Source organism: Urocampus carinirostris, chromosome 8 (assembly GCF_059441175.1).
Source record: "Urocampus carinirostris isolate Australia breed hairy pipefish chromosome 8, RoL_Ucar_1.0, whole genome shotgun sequence".
NCBI classification, from domain to species: domain Eukaryota; kingdom Metazoa; phylum Chordata; class Actinopteri; order Syngnathiformes; family Syngnathidae; genus Urocampus; species Urocampus carinirostris.
In genome coordinates, this window is record NC_142356.1 from 30,263,092 (window position 1) to 30,286,944 (window position 23,853).

General features: G+C 39.7%; 2 protein-coding genes across 4 annotated transcripts; one reads left to right on the forward strand and one right to left on the reverse strand.

The window, feature by feature from the left end:
• The first annotated feature begins 949 nt into the window (after positions 1–949).
• On the forward strand, positions 950–12,011 carry cdc6 (cell division cycle 6 homolog (S. cerevisiae)). Its single transcript, XM_088342303.1, has 12 exons — positions 950–1,114; positions 2,068–2,328; positions 2,735–3,001; positions 3,744–3,943; positions 4,914–5,062; positions 6,772–6,878; positions 6,973–7,112; positions 9,306–9,406; positions 9,481–9,542; positions 9,687–9,859; positions 9,932–10,072; positions 11,809–12,011. The coding sequence occupies exons 2-12, from the start codon at positions 2,076–2,078 to the stop codon at positions 11,896–11,898; spliced, it is 1,683 nt and encodes a 560-aa protein (XP_088198429.1). The 5' UTR covers positions 950–1,114; positions 2,068–2,075; the 3' UTR covers positions 11,899–12,011.
• On the reverse strand, positions 5,197–22,898 carry ccsapa (centriole, cilia and spindle-associated protein a). Of its 3 annotated transcripts, none has more exons than XM_088342304.1 (5): positions 22,777–22,898; positions 20,408–20,775; positions 19,069–19,382; positions 16,883–17,088; positions 5,197–5,324 (listed from the first exon to the last, which is right to left on the reverse strand). In XM_088342304.1, exons 2-5 carry the CDS (start codon positions 20,754–20,756, stop codon positions 5,264–5,266), a joined length of 930 nt encoding a protein of 309 aa, XP_088198430.1. In that variant the 5' UTR covers positions 20,757–20,775; positions 22,777–22,898; the 3' UTR covers positions 5,197–5,263. The 3 variants fall into 3 exon arrangements, with proteins under 3 accessions (XP_088198430.1, XP_088198431.1, XP_088198432.1); XM_088342305.1 differs by having other exon boundaries at positions 20,408–20,772; positions 22,777–22,894; XM_088342306.1 differs by lacking the exon at positions 5,197–5,324 and having other exon boundaries at positions 16,577–17,088.
• Between the last annotated feature and the right edge of the window lie 955 nt (positions 22,899–23,853).

Below are 23,853 nucleotides of genomic sequence, written 5' to 3' on the forward strand. Positions count from 1 at the left end.
TCAATAACCTTATAGTATTGTAATATTATTTGGGAATTCGGTATAGCCATATTTTTCTCAGAAAAAAAATCATTTTTAGTTGTGTACAATTCCATCCTCCTGTCTTTCCTCATAAAGATTTCGAATACTCTCATCGGCAGATGTGCGTGATTTTCTACTGCATCTAAGTTGATGCTGAAAGTCAAGCCTGTCCTCTCGTATCTGTTTTTATTCTTTTTAGGGCTGAAAAGGTCAATTTGACAGAATCAGTGGACATTGGAATGTTTTCTTCACGTTTTCTTTGTGAAACTTCCATCAACGCCCCCACACGAATCGTCGTTTGAAAAACCGGGGACGTTTCCTAAGGCCCGCTAGCAGGCGCTGACTTGACAACTCGGAATCTGTTTGGCTGAATGATAAACTTTATCAAACATTGATGTTATGCCTCAGGGCCTTCAGATGTCTTTGTGAAGCCCTCCGGGCAGAGTACTGACCCTGGCAACAAGTCATAGCTCACATGTGATCGGTGAATTGCTTCAATGTGAAAGCAAGAGGGGAAAAAAAGGAAGCTGACAATTTGGAATTATTTAATCGGTATTCATGAAAAAATATAACATTACACGTTTTGGATATTTTTCCTAGGCCAACAGAGCTGGCCTTGCAGAATTTGCAGTCTCCTGTTTATTTTTTAGTAGTCCTATGTATAGCGCGCATTTACGATAAACAAAGTTCAGACTGAACCTTACAATAGTTTTAAGATTGTCATGCTTATGGCCTTTCAGTCATATTTCGTGTTGCCTTCAAAATACACTTTGCAAAACAAAAATGTCTCATGTAATCCGCAAGTCTCCGAATTTCCCGGCAAAATGAAGAGCTGTTGAATTTCCCGCCTTGTCTTCCAAGCGTCACTAAAGACATCAAATCCGCCCTCCGTTGTGCCAAGCCAATAAGAACGTTGTCGAAAGAAATGAGCCAATCAGCGATCAGTAGGTTGCCCGGAAACAGCTGCCCTGGCGGATAATGTTTGGCGCTAAATTTATTTGTTTGCGAGTGGAACAGAAGGAGAAAAGCAAAGAGAAGAACAGCACTGCGCCATAAGTTTACCACGCGGTTTTTCCTCAAACGACACTATAAGGTACGTTTGCAAATACTGTAAAACCTGGAGATATTGCCTTTAGTTTTCGCGCAAGTGCGCGAATTAATGCGTTTTTCTTTGAGGTGGGATTTGGGCTTGCCTTACATTTAATCCAATTCCCTGATATTATCATAAATTAACCATATGCCGTGTAACTTGTGTTCAATACTAATAACATTTTGTCATAGTGTGTGAAAATTCTATTAGGTTATTTTGTTGCCGCTCGTGATCATTTTTAGTTTGGCGCCAGCAGAATAGACTCCCGCGTTTCTCATTTTGTGCTAGTTGCTACCGTGAAAGCAATAAACTTTCTTAACACTAACTACAAATATTAACCTTTTACTCAGCAGCCCTAATGAAAATTTTCATTCTATCACTCATTTTGAACTTTAGTGCGTAGCCGGTGTACTGTCTGCTTGGTTCGGATATATATTTTTGCGCCTTGTTTATTTATTTTTTTCCTAAATTTCATTTTCAATTAAAAATTGATTTCTAACAATATAGTGGCTCTGCAAACTTGTATACACCAATTTCTTTTTTTTCTTTTTTTTATGTTTTTAGAGGATTTGGAAGGTGGATTTGAAAGTTCTTAAAGGGACAATGTAATATTTAGTTCCCCGAGTGATATTTTAAAAATAAAGAATCAGTGAAGAACATTGCTTTGAATACTAAGCAAAATAAGGTATCATACCAATGTTAATGTTTATTGGGGGAAAAAAAATCGTAGTTTGAGAAACGTATTTCTTTTACACCGTGGAATCCCCACTTAGGTCTGCGCCATGTTCTTCCGGCAAACTGCTGTGATTCTGTGTGGTGTATCAATGGCCCTCACTTGTACCAAACAACATAGTAGCAAGTCATGGTCAAATACAACACATAGGAGCTTTAAAAACTGCTTGAATTTGGCCATGTATAATGTGTACTAACTCTGTCTTAATTCCTTTGCTTTTTAGATTTACAAATGCCTAGCACTCGCTCTCAGACTTGTACACAGCCCACGCTGTCCTTCCCCAGACGCAAGTCGATTAGGATGGCGTCCAAGACCAAAAGACAGCAAGTGGAAGCGGTCAATCCTGAGGGGACCTTGACATCCTTGGTGCAGTCACCGGAACGACTAGAGCTCGTTCCGTCGCCGAGGAAGCCGGCCGTGGTGTCTGTTCCCCGGTCGCCAGACATCCCAATTAGGCTTCCCCTCAGCCCACGGAAGCGCTTGGGTGAGTTGTCAGCATGAGCTGGCATTAGTTTATATGATATTGTCCTAGAAGTGTGAGAGATTTGTCTCCAAAACAAATGTGATTTTTACATCTGGAGTAAATTGCAAATATGCCTTGATAAATGCACACCCAATATATTTGTGGCTCTGCAAAATACATGATTCACAGCAGACTTGGATATAAGGCCTTAAGGGGTACATTTCTTAAATTTGGCCATTACGATGATGTACAAATCCTGTTTACAGCCATACTGGCCTGAGAGGCCGATCTCTGAAGCAAAGGGGGGTCAGAGAAACGTGGTGGACTTTTTGAAGTGTGAAAGTCTCCATGATTTTTTAAATGAATAAGTTCATTTGTTGAGAAAGCACAACTTATTTCCTGTCAATTGTTGCTCTTTTTGTTAAAGTTGACGACAACACCCTCAACGTGGACGCTGCTTTTTTGGCATCGCCTCCCAAGCAAGCCAAAGCATCGGCGCGACTTCCAGCGTCATCCCCACGACGTTTGAATTTTGATGAAAATGCCGACGTGTCTCTTCACCGCAAGCTGATGCCGTCCTCCCCCGCCATTGCCTCCTCGCCCAGGCGGCACCAAGCAGTCTCCGGAAGTCCGGCGCGCCCAAGCCCGGACAAGACGAAAACTGCTTCAGAAGCGTGTCGACTTTTTGCTCAAAGTAAATTTTATTTCTGTGCATTGTGATTATTACCTCAGTCCAAACCATAATTGAGTTTGGGATATCAGGATCAGACCTTGGTAGAAATGTTATCCAAACCACATCTAAAATGAGTATAAACCCAATTTAAAATCATTTGTACTCCCTTTTGTTAAACCTGATCAAAATTTGATTTGAACGGTTTAAACCCAGACCTGACTTGCTAAAATTCTGAGCGCTGATAGTGCAGACTTGTCTTCCCTCTCGTGTTTGAATTCTCATCTACCCTGGTCATATCCGTCTGAAGGGGTGACAGACGGCAAGACAAACACATACACAAAAACAAAGAAAATTTTAAAAAAAGGGGAATGAGTAGCAAAAGACACAAGATTATAATAAAAAAAAATGTGACCTTGGCCAACCCAAATGCCCAAACAAGTTAGGCACCCAAGTCGGTGTTGGTTTCAAAATCCCGTGCTGAATCTAAACCTCACATGTCATTCTATAAACGCGATTTTTTTTGTACAACTCACATTTTTGTCCTGTTTAGAGTAATGTAAACCAGATTAAATAATGTTTACCAGATCAGATGATCTAGTCCATATTTGTGTAAATTTAACTTGAAGGGTCATTTAAAACCAATGAAGATCACGATGAAATTTTTCACCCGAATGTCTTAACGGGACGCAAACCGATTTGGTGTAAATGATGAGCCAAATTGCTCCAAAATCTAACTATGGGGGTTGGATTTTCTTTGGAACAGAGACCGGGCTAGCGAGTGCCAAGCAGGCGCTGCATACAGCAGCACCACAGAGGCTGCTTTCCCGAGAGACTGAATGCGCCGCCATTCGTGACTTCCTGGCTAAAACGGCCGTGCGACGGCTGCCCGGAAGCCTTTACGTCTCTGGAGCGCCGGGGACTGGGAAGACTGCCTGTCTTGACTGCGTCCTGCGCGACATGAAGGTAAACATATAATGGACCTCTATGAAGACTATTTTCCCTACAATTTTTTAAGTGGATTTTCTTTTCTATTTTTCTCTTGAATTTGGAGAGACTTTCTAAAACGTTGACAGATTGTGACTGTTTATTACTGTTTATACTCTCATATCAGCCGACCCCCCTGAATTGTCTACAGACTAAGAGAAGTGGATGTACGCTAACCTGCGGAAGTTTCTTGAGAGCTTCCAAGTGAACACTTAGCCCAGACACTCCATATCCATTTAGTCTCTGGGCTTCAAAGCACTCAAAGATCTCCATTTCTGTGTCCCCTTGTTCGAACATTTGGCCTTTGTTTCAATTTCTAGTGACTTATCCCTTTTCCATGGTTCTAAATTGTTTTCTTCTAAGAAAAATGTCTTGATAATTCCCAGTTACTTGTTTATTAAAGCGGCTTTCATCACTTTTAGCTTAAAGTTAGCAGTGGAGGACTGACATTTCTTTTCTTCATAGTGTTTTGCCACAATCTTTTTACAAATGAAATTATCCAAATTCAGCACACGTTTGCCATAAATTCTGCCGTTGCGTGTTCTCAAAATTCAAATATATATATCAAAATAGTAAACAAAACAAAAAGGCGGTACTTTTTTTATCAATGGTAAGATTGAATTTGGAATTTTAGCTTTTCATTTTTATTTTATTCTTAAAAAGTTGACTAATTGTGACTACAAATAACTCATTTTGTCCCGTCTTTTTCCTTACATCAATTGTTTGTTTTTTCAGGTCAGATTGACCTCATAAAAAATAGTACTGTGTTATGGCTTGCTTTAAAAATCACATTTAGCTTTTTATTTTGTCCATTATAAAATTTGATGGTAAAAAAATCTCAATGTTAATACAAAAAAGATGAGCTGTATTTTTCTTGATGTAAACTTTCCCTTTTGTCGTTTAATTGTTGGACCGACAGCTTTTGTTGTTTGGTTGTGTTGCAATTCAGGAGGAGTTATCGGATGTGAAGACTCTTGTGGTGAACTGCATGAGCCTCCGCAGCTCGCACGCCATTTTCCCTCTTCTGGCCCAGAAACTGAAAGTGTCTGCTGGCCACAAGGGTCTGCAGAGACACTTAACCAGCCCCGGACCTGCTGTGTGAGTACCCGTTGCCGTGCTATCAGTTGATTTCTTTTTTTTTTTTTATTGTCATTGATAACATGGTAAACAATTTACGCAACAAGATTATACTTCAGGATAAACCATTACATTTTCTGAACTTCAATGCCCCCTTTCCACTACACTGTTCTGGCTTTCCTCGCTTGCCTGGGCCTTTCTTTGTTTTCCATTACAAAAAAGTTACTGGTTTTTATTCCCTGGGAGCCCGGCCTTGCGTACCCTCTCGGTTGAGGTCCGTACCCTAGACCGGGGAAAAGAAGGTCCAGTTAGTCAGTCTCGTCTGTATGTATGTTCACTGTGGGGACACTTTATGATGAAAACCCTGAGAACAAAAATGTCAACGCTAGCTAAACACCCAGAGCTATTTGAGCGGTAGGGTTGGCAGATCTCTTTACACATAGCTTGCTCCCCCAAATACATCCATATCCTTATCGTTTGCAGTATTTTTTAACACTTTAAGAAAAGAACTCTGCTCGCATCTTGTTTTGAAACCATTTAGGACAAAAACGACTATCAAAATAAGCCTCGCCGATCTTTAAGGTTCATTTTGGAATATTTGACCACTTGACGGGACTGTATTGTCGAATGTCAACGAAAACCTTTGCCAATGGAGCCCAGCGTAGCAATAAAATGCCAGACGAACATGGCAGCAACCACTAGGTGTGGATTAGCTATGTAAAAGGAAAACAAATTTTTTGACATCAGTATTTGAAAATATTAACATTGTTATGATGGTTCATGTATTTTTGTTTACTATTCCAATCAATGTTTTTTTTTTTTTTTTTTTTTTTTTTCTGGAAGAAGGTTCTTGAACCCCTAGTATGCAGTAAATATTACACTGTCCCTTTAAGTCACTGCATTAGAGACACATTTTAACTGATTTATGTATTGATATGAGACATACACGCAGGGCAGCATGGCGGCGCAATGGTTGGCACGTGTGAGGCACAGTTCTGAGGTCATGAGATCGAGCCTTCCTGTGTGGAGTTTGCATATTCTCCCCGTGCTTGTGTGGGTTTCCGCCGGGCACTCCGGTTTCCTCCCACATTCCAAAAACATGCATGTCAGGTGAATTGGCCGGTTCAAATTCTCCCTAGGTGTGAATGAGCGAGTGAGTTGTCTGTCCCCGTGTGCCCTGCGATTGGCTGGCAACCAGTTCAGGGTGTCCCCTGCCCACTGCCCGGAGACTGCTGGGATGGGCTCCAGCACCTCAGCGACTCTAGTGAGGATAAGCGGTGCAGATAATGAATGAATGAGACACACGCCCTGGCATTCCTGTTTCAGATTTTATCGAATCGTCAAACGTCACAGAGCGAAATAAACTGCTGAAGAGTTCATTTATGTCTGGAGAGCGGTTTGGTTGAATTTTGTCTTTAAAATATATGCCGTGGTTCTCATCACAAAATTCATGGCTCGGGGTCAAAAAGATTCCTGAACCCTGGTCCAAGTTATCCTTTAGATCACTCTCTTAAAAGGTTTGCTAGGCAACAACAAACTGAAAGTGCTTTTGTCAAAGTGAAAAAAATGTTTTTGTTATAGTTCACTTGACGGTCTAATGGCTGGATATCACCACTTGGTTGCAAAAGTGGCTTTGCAACTGAATCATGATTTACTGATGCAACAATGCTCCAAGAGTGCAATTTGAAAAAAAAAAAAAAAAACTAATTCCCAATGTCGATTTCCTTTAGCCTGTTAGTTCTGGACGAGTTGGACCAGCTGGACAGCAAAACTCAGGACGTCCTGTATACCATCTTTGAGTGGCCGCACTTGCCCAAGTCCAGACTCTGTCTCGTCGGTACGAACACCCGCATTACTTAATTGAGTGAATACCTCGATTGTCATGAACTTTTGAGCTTCAGTGAATAACATTTTCCGCTGCTGTGACGTAGGAATCGCCAACGCTTTGGACTTGACGGACCGCATCCTGCCACGCCTTCAGGCCAGGCCTCGGTGTCGCCCGCAGCTACTCAACTTCCCACCCTATACCCGGGAACAGCTCGGCGCTATCGTGCAAGACCGACTCGCAGAGGTAACTATTTGTCCCTACGAGAAGGAAAATCATGCTAATTAAAACAGTTTGGAATTTTGGCTGGTAAAAAGAATTTGACACGGGCCTTTCTAATCAACCCTGTCTACTTGTGCGTTGAATGCACAAAATCTGTGGCATTGGTTACATTGTAACTTAGACGGATGGACATTGTGTATTAAGCGCCTCCTAGTAATAAAAAAAAAGTTCATTAAAAAAATCAATATTGATTTGAATAATGAGCTAAAACACCAACTTTTGTATAAACATCCATTTTATTAAAAAAATACTCGTACGTCCAGAAAATTTGTTGTACATAATATGATCAGGGTACCCGCGGTTCCTTGTGCAGTCTTAAAAAGCATTAAATTCATTATTTTGATAAGACCTTAATTGGCATTAAAATTTCTTATCATTTCTAATTTTTGAAAGTCTTAAAAATGTGGGGACATTAAGAATATTTGTTTAAACTAGAGGGGTTTAGTCACTAACCCTAATGAAGTTTCTCACCACGGATAAAAGCTGTGCCAGGTCATTTGTACTAGGCACCATGTATTGTATGCAAGAAATGTTTTTTTTAATTATAATTTTTTTAATTTTGTCCGTTTCACATATATGTTTTGTCAACTTGGTCTTAAATTTGATTTTATGAGGCATTAAAAAGTCATTAATTTAACTTCCCTTAAGCTATAGGATCCCTGATTGGGCTCACCTCAACTTTCACTGCTACGGGTACCCCAAAACCTTGCGAAATGCTAGGCAAAAGAATGAGAAGGAGGGGAAAGTTCGGTTTGGTCACTTTCAGTCACTAGTTTGCATTCATCCTTGTGATTTGTAGCACTCTTTCGGGTATACTACACAAAACGGCAATAATTAGTGGTCAAATTATTAAAAGTGCCCCTTTGATAATCAACATTTCCAATACAAAATGAATGTTACTTTATTCCCACCCTCCTACGTTAGTTTTCATGGAACAGGCGTATTTTGTAATTTGCCATAAACTACGGGAGAGTCTTTGCAACGGAGTAATAAACATGTTGTGTGAAAAGCGTTTTCGTTTGGGATGCGCAAGTTGAATGAGTACAAAACAGTCAAATAAGTGCAGTAATTACACTTTGTTGGACAACAAATCTTAATTATACAGTGGTACCCCGGTCCTCAACCATAATGCGTTTCTGGTTGTTGGTTGAGTACCGAAATTTTTTTCCCCATAGCAAACAATGGTAAGTAATTTAATCTGTTCCACCCATTGAAAAAAGCTAAAACATTAGGAAAACATGATCTAAACAACATTAAAGACCATAAATATGTACATAATAAACATAAAAAATAAGAAATCTAAACTATTTTGTATCTATTACATACCTTTGAACAGTGGTGTGATGGCATAAAGGAATGGGTGTGGGAACGTTACTGCTTAGCCTGTCTATTGTCAGATGCTTCTTCCTCTTTTGCACTATTTTTCTAAAATGTGACATGACGTTGTCATAAAAATGTTTCTTTTCCAGTCTAATAGTTAGCCTCACTGTTTTCCTCTTATCCTTCCCTTTATCACTGTTGCTCTTGAGACCCAAACTAGGAAAAAAATAAGTTTGAAAATGGGTTACCCCTTCACTCATTGAATGTCCAGATTGAAATGGCGCTAAAGCTAGGCTAACTCACACAGCCGAGTGCATCTCGGCTCCACTCGTTGCGCGCCAAATCTCATTCGGCTATTTTGACTTTGCTATTTTCGGTTGGGCATCGAAACATTTTTTGCGCGCATGTTTTGGTAGAACACCGATTTGGTTGATCATTGAGGCGGTTGAGGACCAGGGTACCACTGTATTTGCATTCACACACAAACAAGCAGCAGTGCGAAAAAACTAAGAAAAATTCTTTCAACAATACTCAATGTACTCCCTTATGTTCAGAAGCCCATACAATCACAAGAACCTAAACCATGCGACTGATTATCTCCAAGCACTCTGCCTCTCAATTTTGTGCTACTACTTGTATAGAAAATAATATCGAACATACAGTCATTAGTCACTAGGAGCCCAATATGATATTCTTAGACTGATTTTGGTACGAAAAGGACATCAGTAATTCTTCTAAATGTCTTTCTTTTTAGATCCAACCGATTGGTTTAAGTGTCCAGATTTTCAACGGTGTGTGTTTTGGCACACGGTAATTAGTGTATTTTTTGATTATCAGGCATGTGCAGATGGGGTTCTGGACTCGGCAGCTGTGCAGTTTTGCGCTAGGAAGGTCTCAGCAGTCTCAGGAGACGCCAGGAAGGCTTTGGATATCTGCAGGTTTGTTCTGATGATTGATTATTAGTTCTCCCTCATGGCTGGCTTGACGCTACGGCTTGTTTGTGTGTGGGCAGGCGAGCCGTGGAGATCGTCCAGTCAGAACACCGGAAGAAGGCAGACTGGCGTGCAGATGCGGGTAAGAGATTGATTTGTCAGGTGTCCAAGTTTTTATCTATTTATATTGGGAAAATGTGCCTGAACCATTCAAGCTTGGACTGAATTAAAGCTCGTATGTAGAGGTACCACTGTATTTGTTGGCTCAGTGTTTGTGTGGTTGCAGATTCGACCGTGTCCGCTGGCGTTGCCCAGGTGGCGAGCGTCCTTTCGGAGGTATATGGCGATCGCTTGTCTTCCGTGGATGGGGAAAGTTTTCCTCTCCAGCAAAAGCTTTTGGCGTGCTGCCTACTCATGATGGTGCGCGGTGGCAAGAGTAAGGAGGTGCTAATGGGCAAGGTGAGCACAGCCCACAACCGCATTTTATTGCGCCCGGTTCGGCAAATGCTAATTCTTTTTATACCATTGCAGCTCCACGAAGTCCACAGCCGGCTTTGCGCTCGCCGTCAGGTTGGCGCGGTCAGTCAGTCTGAGTGTTTGACGCTTTGCGAGCTGCTGGAGAGTCGTGGGATTTTCGCGCTTAGGAAGGCCAAGGAAGCCAGACTCACAAAGGTATGTACAGGATTCCTGGGGATCGTTGGTCTTTTAAAGGCGTTGAATTCATTATTCTAAAAATAAAGCCTTAAATGGCATTAAAATGTAAGATTTGTTTTTGTACTCTAAATTTTTGGCAACATTTATCCACTGTCTTGTTTAATAATTCACCGATTTACTTTTGTGGCAACATTGCCTGACCACAATAACGAAACTATCAAAAGGGTAATGTGGTTTCAGTCGGGCCTTTCAGAACCTCTGTCTTGGTTCATCCACAATAGAGAAACGTTTACTTTGGACCATGGCAAAGTGTACATTCAATGAGAAGCTGCTGTATGAATTATGAGGGACGATGTATAGTGTGCAAGAATGTTTTTTTTTTGTTTCAATTTTTTTTGTTAACTTAAACTTAAATTCAATTTCAAATTGAGTTCAACTTGCCTTAAGCTGTAGGAACACTGTATGTAGTACTGACAGTGTTGGGAATAACACAGCAATAAATAACGCCGTTACGTAATGGGAATATTTTTCTTTTCAGTTACAGGGTAATCTAACTCATTATTTCCCCCGATACAACACCGATGCCGTTACTGACGGTTTAAAAGCAGTTCAACAAGTACGTTTTTGTTTTGTTTACTGTTTGTTTTTGTTGCACTCCAAGTGATAAATCTATTGCTGGGGAGGTGTAATAAATATGACTTGGTTCTATAACACAACTACTTTATTCAACTGGCTTTCATACTGATCAGAAAATTTCAAAATCTTTGACAACTTTTTTTTTTAAGTAACAGAAATGGTTACTTTCCCTGGTAACTAGTTACTTTTACTATAGAGCGATTCAGTAACTGTTCCTTTTTGGAAGAATTGGTTAGTAATTCTCGCTACTTTTTTTCCACTATACTTTTAAATGAAACGGCTCACCTTTTTTACAATTTACACCAGGGGTGGCTCTAGAGCCGCATGCGGCTCTTGGCCAATAAGAATGCAGCTCTTTGCCTCATCGTATATTCTATATACTGTGGCTCTTTGCCTTGTTTCATGTTTAGTTTCTTTTTTGTGTGTATTGAGGGTGGACACTTTCTTTGCAATCAACCCAAGAACAATACTTGTATTGTAAGGAGAGGAGTGTGTTATGGGAAATTATGTTTTTAATTGTGTGTGTTTGTCTGCCATGGCAGGTCAGTGCGTGGTGTGGCTCTTTGACTCTCACATTTAATAATTTCGGCTCTTTGTGTCAAACGTGTTTGCCACCCCTGATTTACACCAACCATATTGAATGGATGCATGAGATATTAAACAATAAAAATGTCAACGTCTTAACACGCTGGAAATACAGTACTGTACGTTTACACACGAACTGGGACTGTGACAGAAAGAGGAAGCTGGATTTTTTTTCTTCGGGGTGGGTGAGCTCTCACAGAGCTACACGCCAGTAGAGGCGGAAAGAAGCACTACGGTACTGCCCTGCACGTATTGCACACAATACAAAATCTGTCAGGATATTTTTGGACATCTCGAAAAAAAATGTTCGTATCTACAGTTGTTCGTAACTCAAATGTTCGTAAGTAGGGGTGCGTCTGGATAACCATTTAATATATTTTTCATTTTATATTTCCATGACCACATCTCTTGTCTCTTCATCTAATGGCTAGGGATGTCGTGGAGGGTTAGGGTTTTAAAGTAAGGTTTTGTGTGTAAGAAACCATTCATCCAACTAATTGTAGCGAACATCTTGTCCCTGTTTTTGTTTTCAGATATTTCTGAAGATCGAGGAGGTTGCTGTAGAAAACGCTCTCAAGGATCAAACACTGGTTGGAAGCATCCTGGCTGCAGGACTCCCATGAATTTTACAACTGCTAATTTCTTTATTTTAGTACTTTTTTTAATTTCTCATTTTTGCTGAGAACGTTTTATCCTTGGTCAGTGTTTATTACTCTCAATAAACCACTTGACCCGATGAGTTTTTTAAGCTGTCGATGGATGCTGTGTGAGTGTCTGTAAAGCGAGTGATGATTTGATGAAATGTTTTATCTTTCAAGTCAAATCATTAAAAAAAAGACATATTGTCAACATCCCTGGGTGATGCCATGTCGTTTGGTGTGCCACATTCACATGCACCAAACTATTTTTAAAAAATCACAGCTACCAAGTGCAGAAACATTCTTTACAGTGAAATACATTAACAAGATCTTCAGTTCCAAACGTTTCATTAATTGTTCAACATTCAAAATATTTTTTTTAAATTCATAATACACCACAATTCACTTCTATAATCTCAAATACAAATATTTCACACAAGTCCAGTTTATGAAAGACATTTCGGTGTCTTTTGCATAGTTCGTACAAACGTGTCAGTTCACATACGCGTCCAGGGACAAAAATCTTCAAAGGTTTTCATAGTTTGCAAATATCCAAAACTATTGTTACAGTATAAACATTGGTCATTTGAAAAGGTAATATTTTATGGTCAACACTGTACATAATCTTTACCAATACAAAACCTCAATGTAACATATTTAAGAACTTTCTGTACAGCAATTTGTGTAAACCACTTTTGCTGTATTTACTAACGAGTGATAATAGCCCTAATACAAAGCAGTTTCATTAATAAGCTATTCAATCTAAATGTTACCAAGTAATAGATTTTAATTTCCACTATGAATAAACCAATAATCGAATGTGACATATATTTAAAATTCTGTAAATACATTGAGTACCACTGAAAATGAAAGTTCTTTTGAAAATGTGATTGTCAAAAGATGGCATCAATGCAGTACTGTACATAAAACATTCACTTCAAGATTTCTTTGGCAACGAGATGTCAGCAAAGCAATTTCATTGTAACATTTCTATTTATGGTCGTTTTTCAAAGGTTAGGATTTCAAAGTGTGGTTCCCAATTTAGCATTGTTTCTAAATAATTTAGTTAGGGTTATGGATTTTAAATGGGGGGTGGGGGTCCATTTCACAAAGTGTCCTAGTTAGGGTTTCAAAGTGGAGTAAATTGGCTTGATACAATAAGTCACTAAAGTGAGTACACCCCTCAAATTTTTTGCAGAGATTTCATCATAATGTTTAACTGAACAATACTGAAGAAACATCGCTTTGACACAATGAAAGGTGGTCTGTGGAAAGCTTATATAGCAGTGTAAATTTATGTTCCCCTCAAAAAACTTAAAATCTAGCCATTAGTAGCTAAACCCCTGGTAACAAAAGTGAGTACAGTCTTCAGTAAAAGTTCCTGAAGTTCAATATTTTGTGTGGACACCATGATTTTGCACTTTAATCCTCTCCTCGGATTTTACCAGAGCCTCACAAATTCCCACTACAATTCTCTTCTACTCCTCCATGTCAACATGACTGAGCTTGGGGATATTCAAGATCTTGTGCCTATCCACCTTCCGCTTGGCTGGTCCATCCCCTTAGCCCTTGAAGAAAAGCCTTGGTCATCTTAGAAGTGTATTTGGGGTCATTGTCAGGCTGGATCATTGCCACGCGACCCAATTTCTGGAGAGAGGGGATCATTCTCTGTTCCAGTATTTCACAGTACAGGCTGGAGTTAATGTTTTCCTCAATGAAATGCAATTCCCCAACTCCAGTTGCACTCATGCAGCCCCAAACCATGACATTCCCAACACCATGCTTGACTTTAGGCACGACACGAACATATTCGTTCTCCTCACCTGGTTGCCGCCACGCATGCTTCACACCACCTGAGCTAAATAAATTAATCTTTGTCTCATCAGACCAGAGGATATCATTCCAGTAAGCCGTGGCCTCTGTAGACAGACTTGTTTTTGTTATGTCATAGCGATGTTTCTTCAGTGATGTCCTATTAAATATAATGAAATCTCTGTAGAAATGTACTGTACTCGCTTTTGTGACATGCTGTATATGAAACCAATTATGGATGGATTTAACACAGTAAGTGATGATCAATGAATAGAATCGTTCAATTTCCTTCATCAGGTTTCATCGAAATGTCCCTTTGACTTAATAAATTTATTTTTCTAAAAAGTGCTGCCTTCTTTGGAATGTTGACGATTCGGAGTCTAAATGACTGAATCACTTCCACATTTATCCTGGATGATAACTTGTTGCTGTTCGAAAGCATTACAATCCCATGAATGCTAAAAGCACAGCAATTTGTGTAAATTGACCGCATTGATATATTATCCATCCATCATCTGCACCGCTTATCCTAAGTAGGGTCGCGGGGGTGCTGGAGCCCATCCCAGCTATCTCTGGGCAGTGGGCAGGGGACACCCTGAACTGGTTGCCAGCCAGTCGCAGGGCACACAGGGACAGACAATTCGCTCGCTCATTCACACCGAGGGACAATTTGGACCGGCCAAATAACCTGACATGCATGTTTTTGGAACGTGGGAGGAAACCGGAGTGCCCGGAGGAAACCCACGCAAGCACAGCGAGAACATGCTAACTCCACACAGGAGGTTTCAATCTCATGACCTCAGAACTGTGCCACACACACTCTAACCACTGCGCCGCTGTGCTGCCCATTGATATATTAATAGAATGGAATTCAAATGTTGGCAAACGATTAAAAGCACTACACAGTGACACCTCTACATTTGAGATACCCTAGATACCAGATGTATTTTGAGCAAAAATCTTGCCCGAAATACAAAGGAAAATCCAAATCATGAGTATTTCCAGATACTACCATTAGAGACTGTTAACCGCCAACATCAACTCTTCGTTAGCCCATGTGTTTTCAATCATAAAACAACTGATCCCTGGCTTTTGTGTTGTTTTTTAAATCCCATTGCATCTCCTTTTCCTAGAGTTTTTGTGACCCTAGACAGGGGTTCTGGAAAAGGAAATGGGATGATGTCTATTGAAAATGAAGTAGCAAATAATGGACAAACATAAGCAGGGTGTAAGATAAGAGCACGTTAGGGACCTTGCAAAGCAGTACGATATTGAAACAGAAAGACGCCATCAAATCTATAAAACCGACTAGGGGCGTTATTATTCTTTCCAAATTGAGAACCAACTTTCATGACATGATAGAGACTACATTCCATACAAAATACATGATAGAGAGCATTGTCATCGGGGGGGGGATTTTGTCAGGTATGACTGGAATTTTATTCAAGGACAGTCGGGTAGGGTTTAAGAAAGTCAAGGAGAGGACTGGCATACACTTTGTGGTACGGCATGGGAGGCAGCGAGTGCAGATAACAAAGACGCGGTGTGTTTATGCAGCGCTACGCCTTATTAAAATGAAAGAATAAAATAATCGTGATGTAAAAAAAGCTTTGTGTGTACATTCATTTTAAGTTACAGTAACTTTCATTTCAAGTGTATGCATACACTTCTGTTGCGTTAGAAAATGACGAGTTCCTCCATGGTAAGTCATCATAATAAACTTTCTTTGTTTTGTTAATATCATCATATTTATCTTATGACTGTATTTTTTGTTCGATTACTGTTTGAATTTGTTTTGAATGATTAGGAAGATCTTTTTTTTTTTTTAGCTTTTTAGAATTCACATGGATGATTTTGGGAGGCCGGGAACGGATTATTTGCTTTTTGATTATTTCTAATGGAGAAAATTTGCTTGAGATACGAGCAATTCTAGATAAGAGCACGACCTGGTAACAAATCAAATTTGTAAGTGGAGGTATTACTGTACAATAATTTGCTTTTTTACACAAAGAAAAAATATTTCATTTATTCTATTGTACTATTGAATGTGAATAATTTACTTCTCCATTGAGTACAACCGAGCTGACGTTGTACATCACCGGACAAGCGACCATTAGTGATGCAACCGATACATGTTTTTAAAATATTTTGATGCCATTTCAGGCTGACACAGTGATGTAATACTGTAGATCGCAATATATTCAATATTCTTCAATCTGGCGTGCTGGGTCGGCTCTGCTTGAAAACATCCCTTAGTTTTAGATTAAAAGGAGCCTGAAGGTTAGCATCCATTCCTAAATAGGTGGGGTAATATGTTGTTAGCCTTGGTGCACATTGAGTCCATTGTGCTTTGGACATTTTCTTGTGAGGCTCCACTCTTTTTTTTTTCTTTTTAAAGGGACAGTGTGTATTAACTACCACCTCCTAGTGTTAAAAAAAAAAACTTTAAAAAAACAATATTGACTCAAATAATAAGAACAAATACAAGAACTGTCGGGCAGCACGGCTGCGCAGTGGTTAGCGCGCGTGCGGCACAGTTCTAAGGTCTTGGGAACCTCCTGTGTGGGTTCAAATCCAGCTACCGGACTTACTGTGCGGAGTTTGTATGTTCTCCCTGTGCTTGCGTGGGTTTCCTCCGGGCACTCCGGTTTCCTTCCACATTCCAAAGACATGCATTTCAGGTGGATTGGCCGGTCCAAATTGTCCCTAGGTGTGAATGAGCGAGCGAGTTGTCTGTCCCTGTGTGCCCTGCGATTGGCTGGCAACCAGTTCAGGGTGTCCCCTGCCCATTGCCCAGTGATTGCCGGGATGGGCTCCAGCACCCCCGCGACCCTACTGAGGATAAGCGGTGCAGCTAATGAGATGAGATGAGACATGAACTGTCATATAAATAAGCGTTTTTTAAAATACTTGTAGGTCAAGAAATTAGCATTTTTTTTTCATAACATGAGCCTCACATAGAGGGAGCTGACATTATTGTCAGTCATCTTGCTGGTACCCAAAAACCTCAAAAAGGCTGGTCATAAAAATAAGAAAATGGTGCGTTGTTGTCACCTTGAGTCTCTGTATTTGTATTCTTTTTTTTTAGCATTTGTTTTTGTGTTTCACTAAACCATACAGTGACATCTAGTGGTCAAATAATACAAGCGTTGTCTACCTAACGCGTGCTGAAAAGCAGCGCATGTACTCCGTTACCCAGCGCTCATCCACTGTTGCCACTGCAATGGCAGAGGCGGAGGCGGTTATCTGATGCCGCTGCGAACGTCTCAACTTGCCCGGATCAGCTGATCGAGCGCGGCGACGATCGGAAGCTGCGGGACGAATCGTCGTCGTTGTCTGGACGCCTGCATCGCAGCGCTCACACTAAAATTAAATATGAAGGAAGAAACAAGTAAATAAAGTGAATTTACATTTGCACTTATTTTGAATTGAATTGACTTTATTGTTACTGATAAAAACGTGGTAAACATTGTTTACAAAGAAATTAGACATGGCCCTTGAAGGATTTTATACATTTGACTCTAAAGGATTTTATACGATTGAATACAAGTTACATTTATCTAGTGCAATGAAGATTTTCACCGAGTAGGCTGTATTTCAATGACAGGTCACGCCGTTCCAAATGCAGAATATTTTGACTAGGGAATTTTGATAAGAGGACTCTGACGGAGGACAGCAGGTGATGTTTTGAGAACAAGGCCCTGATGACGTAGAAACGCTCTGTGTTGTTTTGAGTTTTCCAGACATCGCTACGCCCAGGGGGGGCTTCCTTGGCACGCCCATGGGAGGAGTCGAGACGCCATCTTGCGGGGAGACGTGGGCCGAGAGTAGAAAGCTAGAGGACTTCAGAGAAGGCTACACAGAGACTCGAGCGAGACTAATTCGACTAATTTGTCCGTATTCGATGGAGTTTACTTAGTTCAATTGTTAATGAAATTAAATCTGCCCCCGTGTGAAAATGTCGGCTATTCTTGTTCATCTTTTCCATTAAGAAACGAACGCGCATTGTTGGGTGAGTGTAGGTTGTGTTTGGTTAATGGAGTCAGATAACTAATTCGAACAATTTGGTAAACGATACATTTTGATATTTAATTCCCAACACCCTCCAGGGATAAACACTTAATAAAAACTTAAAAGAGATAAATTGGCAATACTGGATACTGACTGAAGTTGTCACAATAATGCACTGAAGACAGTTCATTGTTACAATTGTGCAATGAAAAATGAGCAATAACATTTAGCAGCAACAAATAATTCCAAAATAAATCGATGAATAAGATATACACATTGTTCAATGAAACTGGGAAGATATATATTTTTCACAATTCTGCATGCTTGTTGAGGGTGGTGATGGCCCTGAGGAAGAGTCTGTCTCCGAGCCTGTTTGTCAATGTTTTAGGTTGTGGTGCAACTTTTCTAAAAGACTACCGTCTGTCATGATTAAACTCAGTAATTTTAAAAACAATTCTAACTAAAATTTCATTTTTGAAAGAGGTAGAGTGGTAAAAATTCTGGCACCACCTGCTGTCTATTTGTGCTTGCAACTGTGGTCTTATTAAAGTGATTGGGGTGAAGACACTTCATAGCCAAACATACAAAGTTCATTGTTTGATTTATATTAAAAAAGGAAAATCCTGACAAAACCAACATAAAAATAGTGTGTTCAAAAAGAAAAGGAATTCAGCTAGCTTGGATCTGCAAGTATGAAATGAAAGATTTTATCTTTCGAGTTTGTGGTTGGAGAGATCAATGATCAGAATTCTCTTGTGCCCAAAATTGAAATAAGAACCGGAAAGAAAAATCTGCATCGGGAAGGTTCACTTTTCTTCAAGGATTAGCATAGCATTACTGTAGTATTAAAAGAGCTGTACCACATTTGAGACATTTCTACTAGCTGCCTCCCATCACCTGGCTTGTGTCACCATTGCGGCCTCTGTCAGCTCGTTTATGATACATGCAAATAGTTGATTTTTTTTTAGAAGTGCTCAAATAAACTCTTTTTTCATCTTTTTTGAGGTTTGGGTTTTCATTTGGACTCTAATTAAGGCAAGCCTTTTCTTGTTTTCACCATTTTCACGCAATAGTAGCAAATATTAAAAAAAACACAGGGGAGAGCACGCCATCACTCTCCACCACCTCTTTCGTAGCCCTATTCCTATTACCCAATGAGTTTCGCCCTGAACAGTTGTGCTAAAAGTCCGATTAAAAACAGATTGGGAAAGTTGAAAAAAAAAAAGCATTGGGGCTATTTTGAACTCAGTTGGGCATTGTTATCACAATGCTTAAAAGGTAATTATTTTTTCTATAAGTTTCAAACAGGGCACCTCAACCTTAAATACTTACATTGTTGGGCGTGGCAGTTTTTCTGAGTTCGGGTTGGCTTTCTTGGTTGTGTCTGGCACCCCCCGGTGGAGGCTGACTTTTAGCCCGCTCAGAATTGTGGTTGGTGGGCGTCTTGTTGCCATAGCAACCATCTTGGCTTCCCTGCGTCGTACGACGCCGGTGCCGTGTCTGTGTTACCTCTGGTAGATTGGCTGGATCACAGTTCAAGACCGGCAGCCCGTTTTGGGCGTCTGGCCCATCAGGGGTGTTCGAGCATTCGGAGGTGCTGTTTCCATTTGGAGGAGGTGGGACTACATTTTCTGTATGATCCTCTTCTGTCACAAATACAAAGAACACGGATTGACAATACATCAAATTCTCAGATTCTCTAATCCGATATTGATATTAGTCGAGTTTTAGCCCCAAAAAAACATTTTCTATATCAGGGGTCAGGAACGTATGGCTTGCGAGCCAGATATGGTTCTTTTTATGAGTACATCCGGCTCAGAGTTAAATTAAGGCCTATGCTACTATACTCTGTAATATTCCAATCATAAAATATTCATACATAGCCGAAGCATTGCAAAGTTAGTCAACTACAGTTTGCAGTCATGGTGTCACACCATCAGACCCTGTTTCAGAATTACATCTCAATGGAATCTTGCACATGGAAGCTCATTACAAACAATCTATGTTCATTGTTGACACACTTTATATTAAAAACCCACATAACAAACTGTAGACACCCGAAAACACCACCCAAGCATTTGGAGCAATTTGATTGGGTGAACAGTAGGGTAGGTGTATCTCTGCACATATAACTCACTCCCTTTTCCCTTTCTGCCGAAGGTAAATACATCTGTATCCTGCATGTTTATAGTATTTTGTGACAATTTTACAAAAGAACTTTGCTCGCACCTTTTTTTAAACCATTATTACTAAGAAATTACAGTCAAAATGAGCTTTAACAATTTTACATAAGTGTGGGTGGGAGACAAATCTCAAGCGGTACATTTGTTGATATTGGACATAGGCTCTGGCATTAGTGATATTTCATAAATTTTATAAAATCATCAATTGTCAGGGAAATTAAAAAAAACTGAAGGATTAGCTTTTGTTGAATTTTGTCTTAGAATGTATGATTTGGCTCTCTCAAAACTGAAAAAAAAAATCCAAATGTTTTGCTGTCTTGGCACTTTGGGTCAAAATGGTTCTCGACCCCTGTTCAACATCTAAAATTTCCCGTGTTTGTACTCATTTGTAAAGAATTGAACCTGTCGGCATTTGAATCCCTTAACTCTGATATTGAAGCACTCAACTTTCACAAACAATGACCACAAATTTTCATTTTTTGTCATACCTGCAGCTACCACTGCATCCGCATCAGCCGTCTCTGATCCCTCCCTTTCTTCTTCTTGGTCCGGAGGCTGCTCGGCATCAGGACTGGACCTCTGCTTGTTGGTCTGTGACGCGGGGGAGGGGGCCACCCGGTTGTGTCGAGGCCTGGGCGAGGTCCTGGGTGTCGACTGTCCGCTGGACAGAACAGAGCTAAACTCCCAGCCCTCCCAAAACCAGGGCTTGTGCGAGTGCTCCATGACCCGTCGGGTGAGGCGGTACTTGAGCGAGTCCTCGTAGCATTTTGAAAACGTCTCCCACTTGGGCTCCCGAAACTTCTTCATGTACTCTGTTCGGACATTCTTGGTCACCATGGCGACGGGTCCAGTACTGCTACAGAGGCATGGGTAGGAACGTGAGATGAAGAAAGAATGACTTACTTACAAGCATAATTGAAAGCTTTAGCTTTATCCACTGTAATTTACCGGCTATAAGGCGGACTTAAAACCCCAAATTGGTAGAAATCTGGAAGTGGGGCTTATACCCGACGTACTTTATATACCTCAGAATACATCGGAAAATATTGGATATGCTTACAGTAAATATAGGTCTGTATTACTACACAAAGTTTTACAGTGTACTTCCATATTTGAACAATGATTGATCTAAAATATCGATAGGTTAAACAGTCACTCCACTTCTTCACCTGTGTGTTAATAACATTGGGAAAGACAGAAACAGAAAACAAAAAGTCTTTCAACAAAATATTACATAAGCTCTTTTATGTACGTAAACAGATATATATATATATACCGAGAGGTTATTGACACACAGGTGAAGAAGTGAAGAGACTACTGAACTGATTAGAATAAATTTTGCAAGTCAGTGTTTATGGCACTTTGAGTAAAAATAGTGTGATAATGAGATAAGCTATCATACCTTTTCGTACGTCATCCGTACCACTGGTGGTCTAGTTGAAAAATGTTGGTGCCCTCACTGCCGCAATACGATTCTCATTGCAGACATTGTTTTGCACTTTTACATACTGTAAGTATATGAAAAGCCTAACCCTAACCTAATCTTAACCCTAACCGTAACCCTAAACCAAACCCTAACCCTTACATTAGCCGTAACCCTAACCCCTATTTTTTTAATAATATATAACCCTAACCATAACCATAACCCTTACCCTAACCCAAACCCTTACAATTAGCCCTAACCCTAACCCCTATTTTTTGTCATTTTATATTTCATATTTTTAAATAATTCATCAATAATTAATTTATTTATTTATAATTTATTTATTTTTTATAATAAATGACCCTAACCCTAACCCGTACATTAGCCCTAACCCTAACCCCTATTTTTTTTTTTTTATCTTTGACCCTAACCATAACCCTTACCATAACCCAACACTAACCCTAACCCAACCCTAACCCCTATTTTTTTGTCATTTTATATTTTTTAATGTATTTTTTATAATATACATGACCCTTACCATAACCCTTACCCTAACACAACCCTAACCCTAACCGTAACCCTAAACCAAACCCTAACCCTAACCCCTATTTTTTTTTTATATGAGCCAACGGTTATCGGGTAGCTCTTACTGTATCATCCCGTATAAAATAGCCTGCAAATTATGTATGAAAAGTATACGACAAAAGGCTTGATTGGCTGGGTGCACCTTATAATCTGGTGCACTTTACAACACAGTGTGCCTTATAATAATAATAATAATAATTTCCTTTGTATTGTCATTCTTTGTAACAATGTACACAGAACGAAATGTCGATACACCTGACCCATTGTAGCGAGCCGATGCAGCCGCAGCCAACAGAGGGCGCCGCCATTTTTACCAATGTTATAGTGCTACTTCTTGGTGCCAGTAATCTGGAGGGGTAACTGAATTTCTTTTTAAATGAAGTAACGAGTAACTGTAACCAGTTACTGTTTTTCAGTAACAGGCCCAACATTATTGTTAATTGGAAATAATTGTAAATTGAGTGCTTTTTTTTTTTTTTTTTGACATTTTGCAGCGGTTTACGGCAAGACGTCTCAGGTGACGTCAACTGTCAGGTGCAGACCAATGCCACGCCCCCACTTGGATGAGCTCAGATTAGGATCTACTACACACGAGCGGTCACGCGAAGAGCAACCTGTCAGCTTCAGTGGAAAAACCATCCATTATTTATTATTCACCTGAGCTGGTTGCGTTCTAAGAGGGGTATTTTATATTTTGAGAAAAAAAATCTTCATCATGAAACATTATACTCATAAAAAATGTCATCCACAGCGGACGCGTTCCGGCGGTTCAGACGGGTTGTAAACACGGCAGTCATTTAAATGGCGCCATCGGCGATAACGAGTGCGAATTTAAACAGATTTACTCACACAGAACTTCCACTAGAGATGTAGGTTGAGTTATTTTGTGAATCGCTTGATGGGTGTGAATGTCTTTAGAAGAGCATCAGCATCGGTCCAGTTCTGTGCAGACAGACCCCCAAGAAACAGCCGAAGTGCAAGCAAGCGTTAATGTAGACAATAACTTCCGGTTTAGACCTTCAGAGTACTATGTATAGAGGAAGTGGAACATATTTTGCGTTTCAGCCTTCATTAGGCCGAGGAAGGACGTAGAGGACATTGACAGTGCCTCCTATTGGTACAAAAACTTTCATTCTGCAAAAAGAAACTTTATTTGAATACTAAGAAAAATATAATAACTATCATATAAATGTTATTTTTTAAAATTAAATATAGGTCAAGGAAATCTGTATTTCTCTTACATTATAGAATCCCACAATGTTTGCCTGCCATCTTGCTGCTATGCTGTGCTGTATGGCACTGGTTTTCGTTTGCTTTAACAATAAAGTGCCATCTACTGATCAAATATTATACACAGGAGCTTTAACATTGAAATAATCTAAAAAAAAGAAAAGGAAAAATATTGCAATGTCATACCTATCAACTCATACAGTTTCTCAGTGTTTTTCCCGTACACCGTATAACAACTTTTGTACAGGAAAATAATAAAACGAAAAACTCGTTTTCCACGTCTCCCACATTTCAACTCTAATCTGGTTCATCTCAGTCAATGACAGTAGATGACGTCATTGTAGATAACTCATAATGTCAAGTTTTTAAAAAAGACTGTCAAGCTGTGAGTATACAGGTGCCTCGTTGTGTTTGTAGGGTTTATTATCTCTCAATATGGGGAATTGCAATAATTAATAAGGCAAATTATTGACTAGGGTTGACTGAAACATTGAATATTTTCTGTCCAAATTTCTAACTTTAAGATGCCAAGATATACATGGATTTTTTTCAAACAATTATACACAAGTTTGGTTGGAAAACAATTCAACTGCATAAACTTTTGTGTATTTATGGGATACTTAAAGAGACAGAGCGTATCATATAGCGCCCCCTAATCGTAAAAATATAATACTTGCATTAAAATGAAACTATATT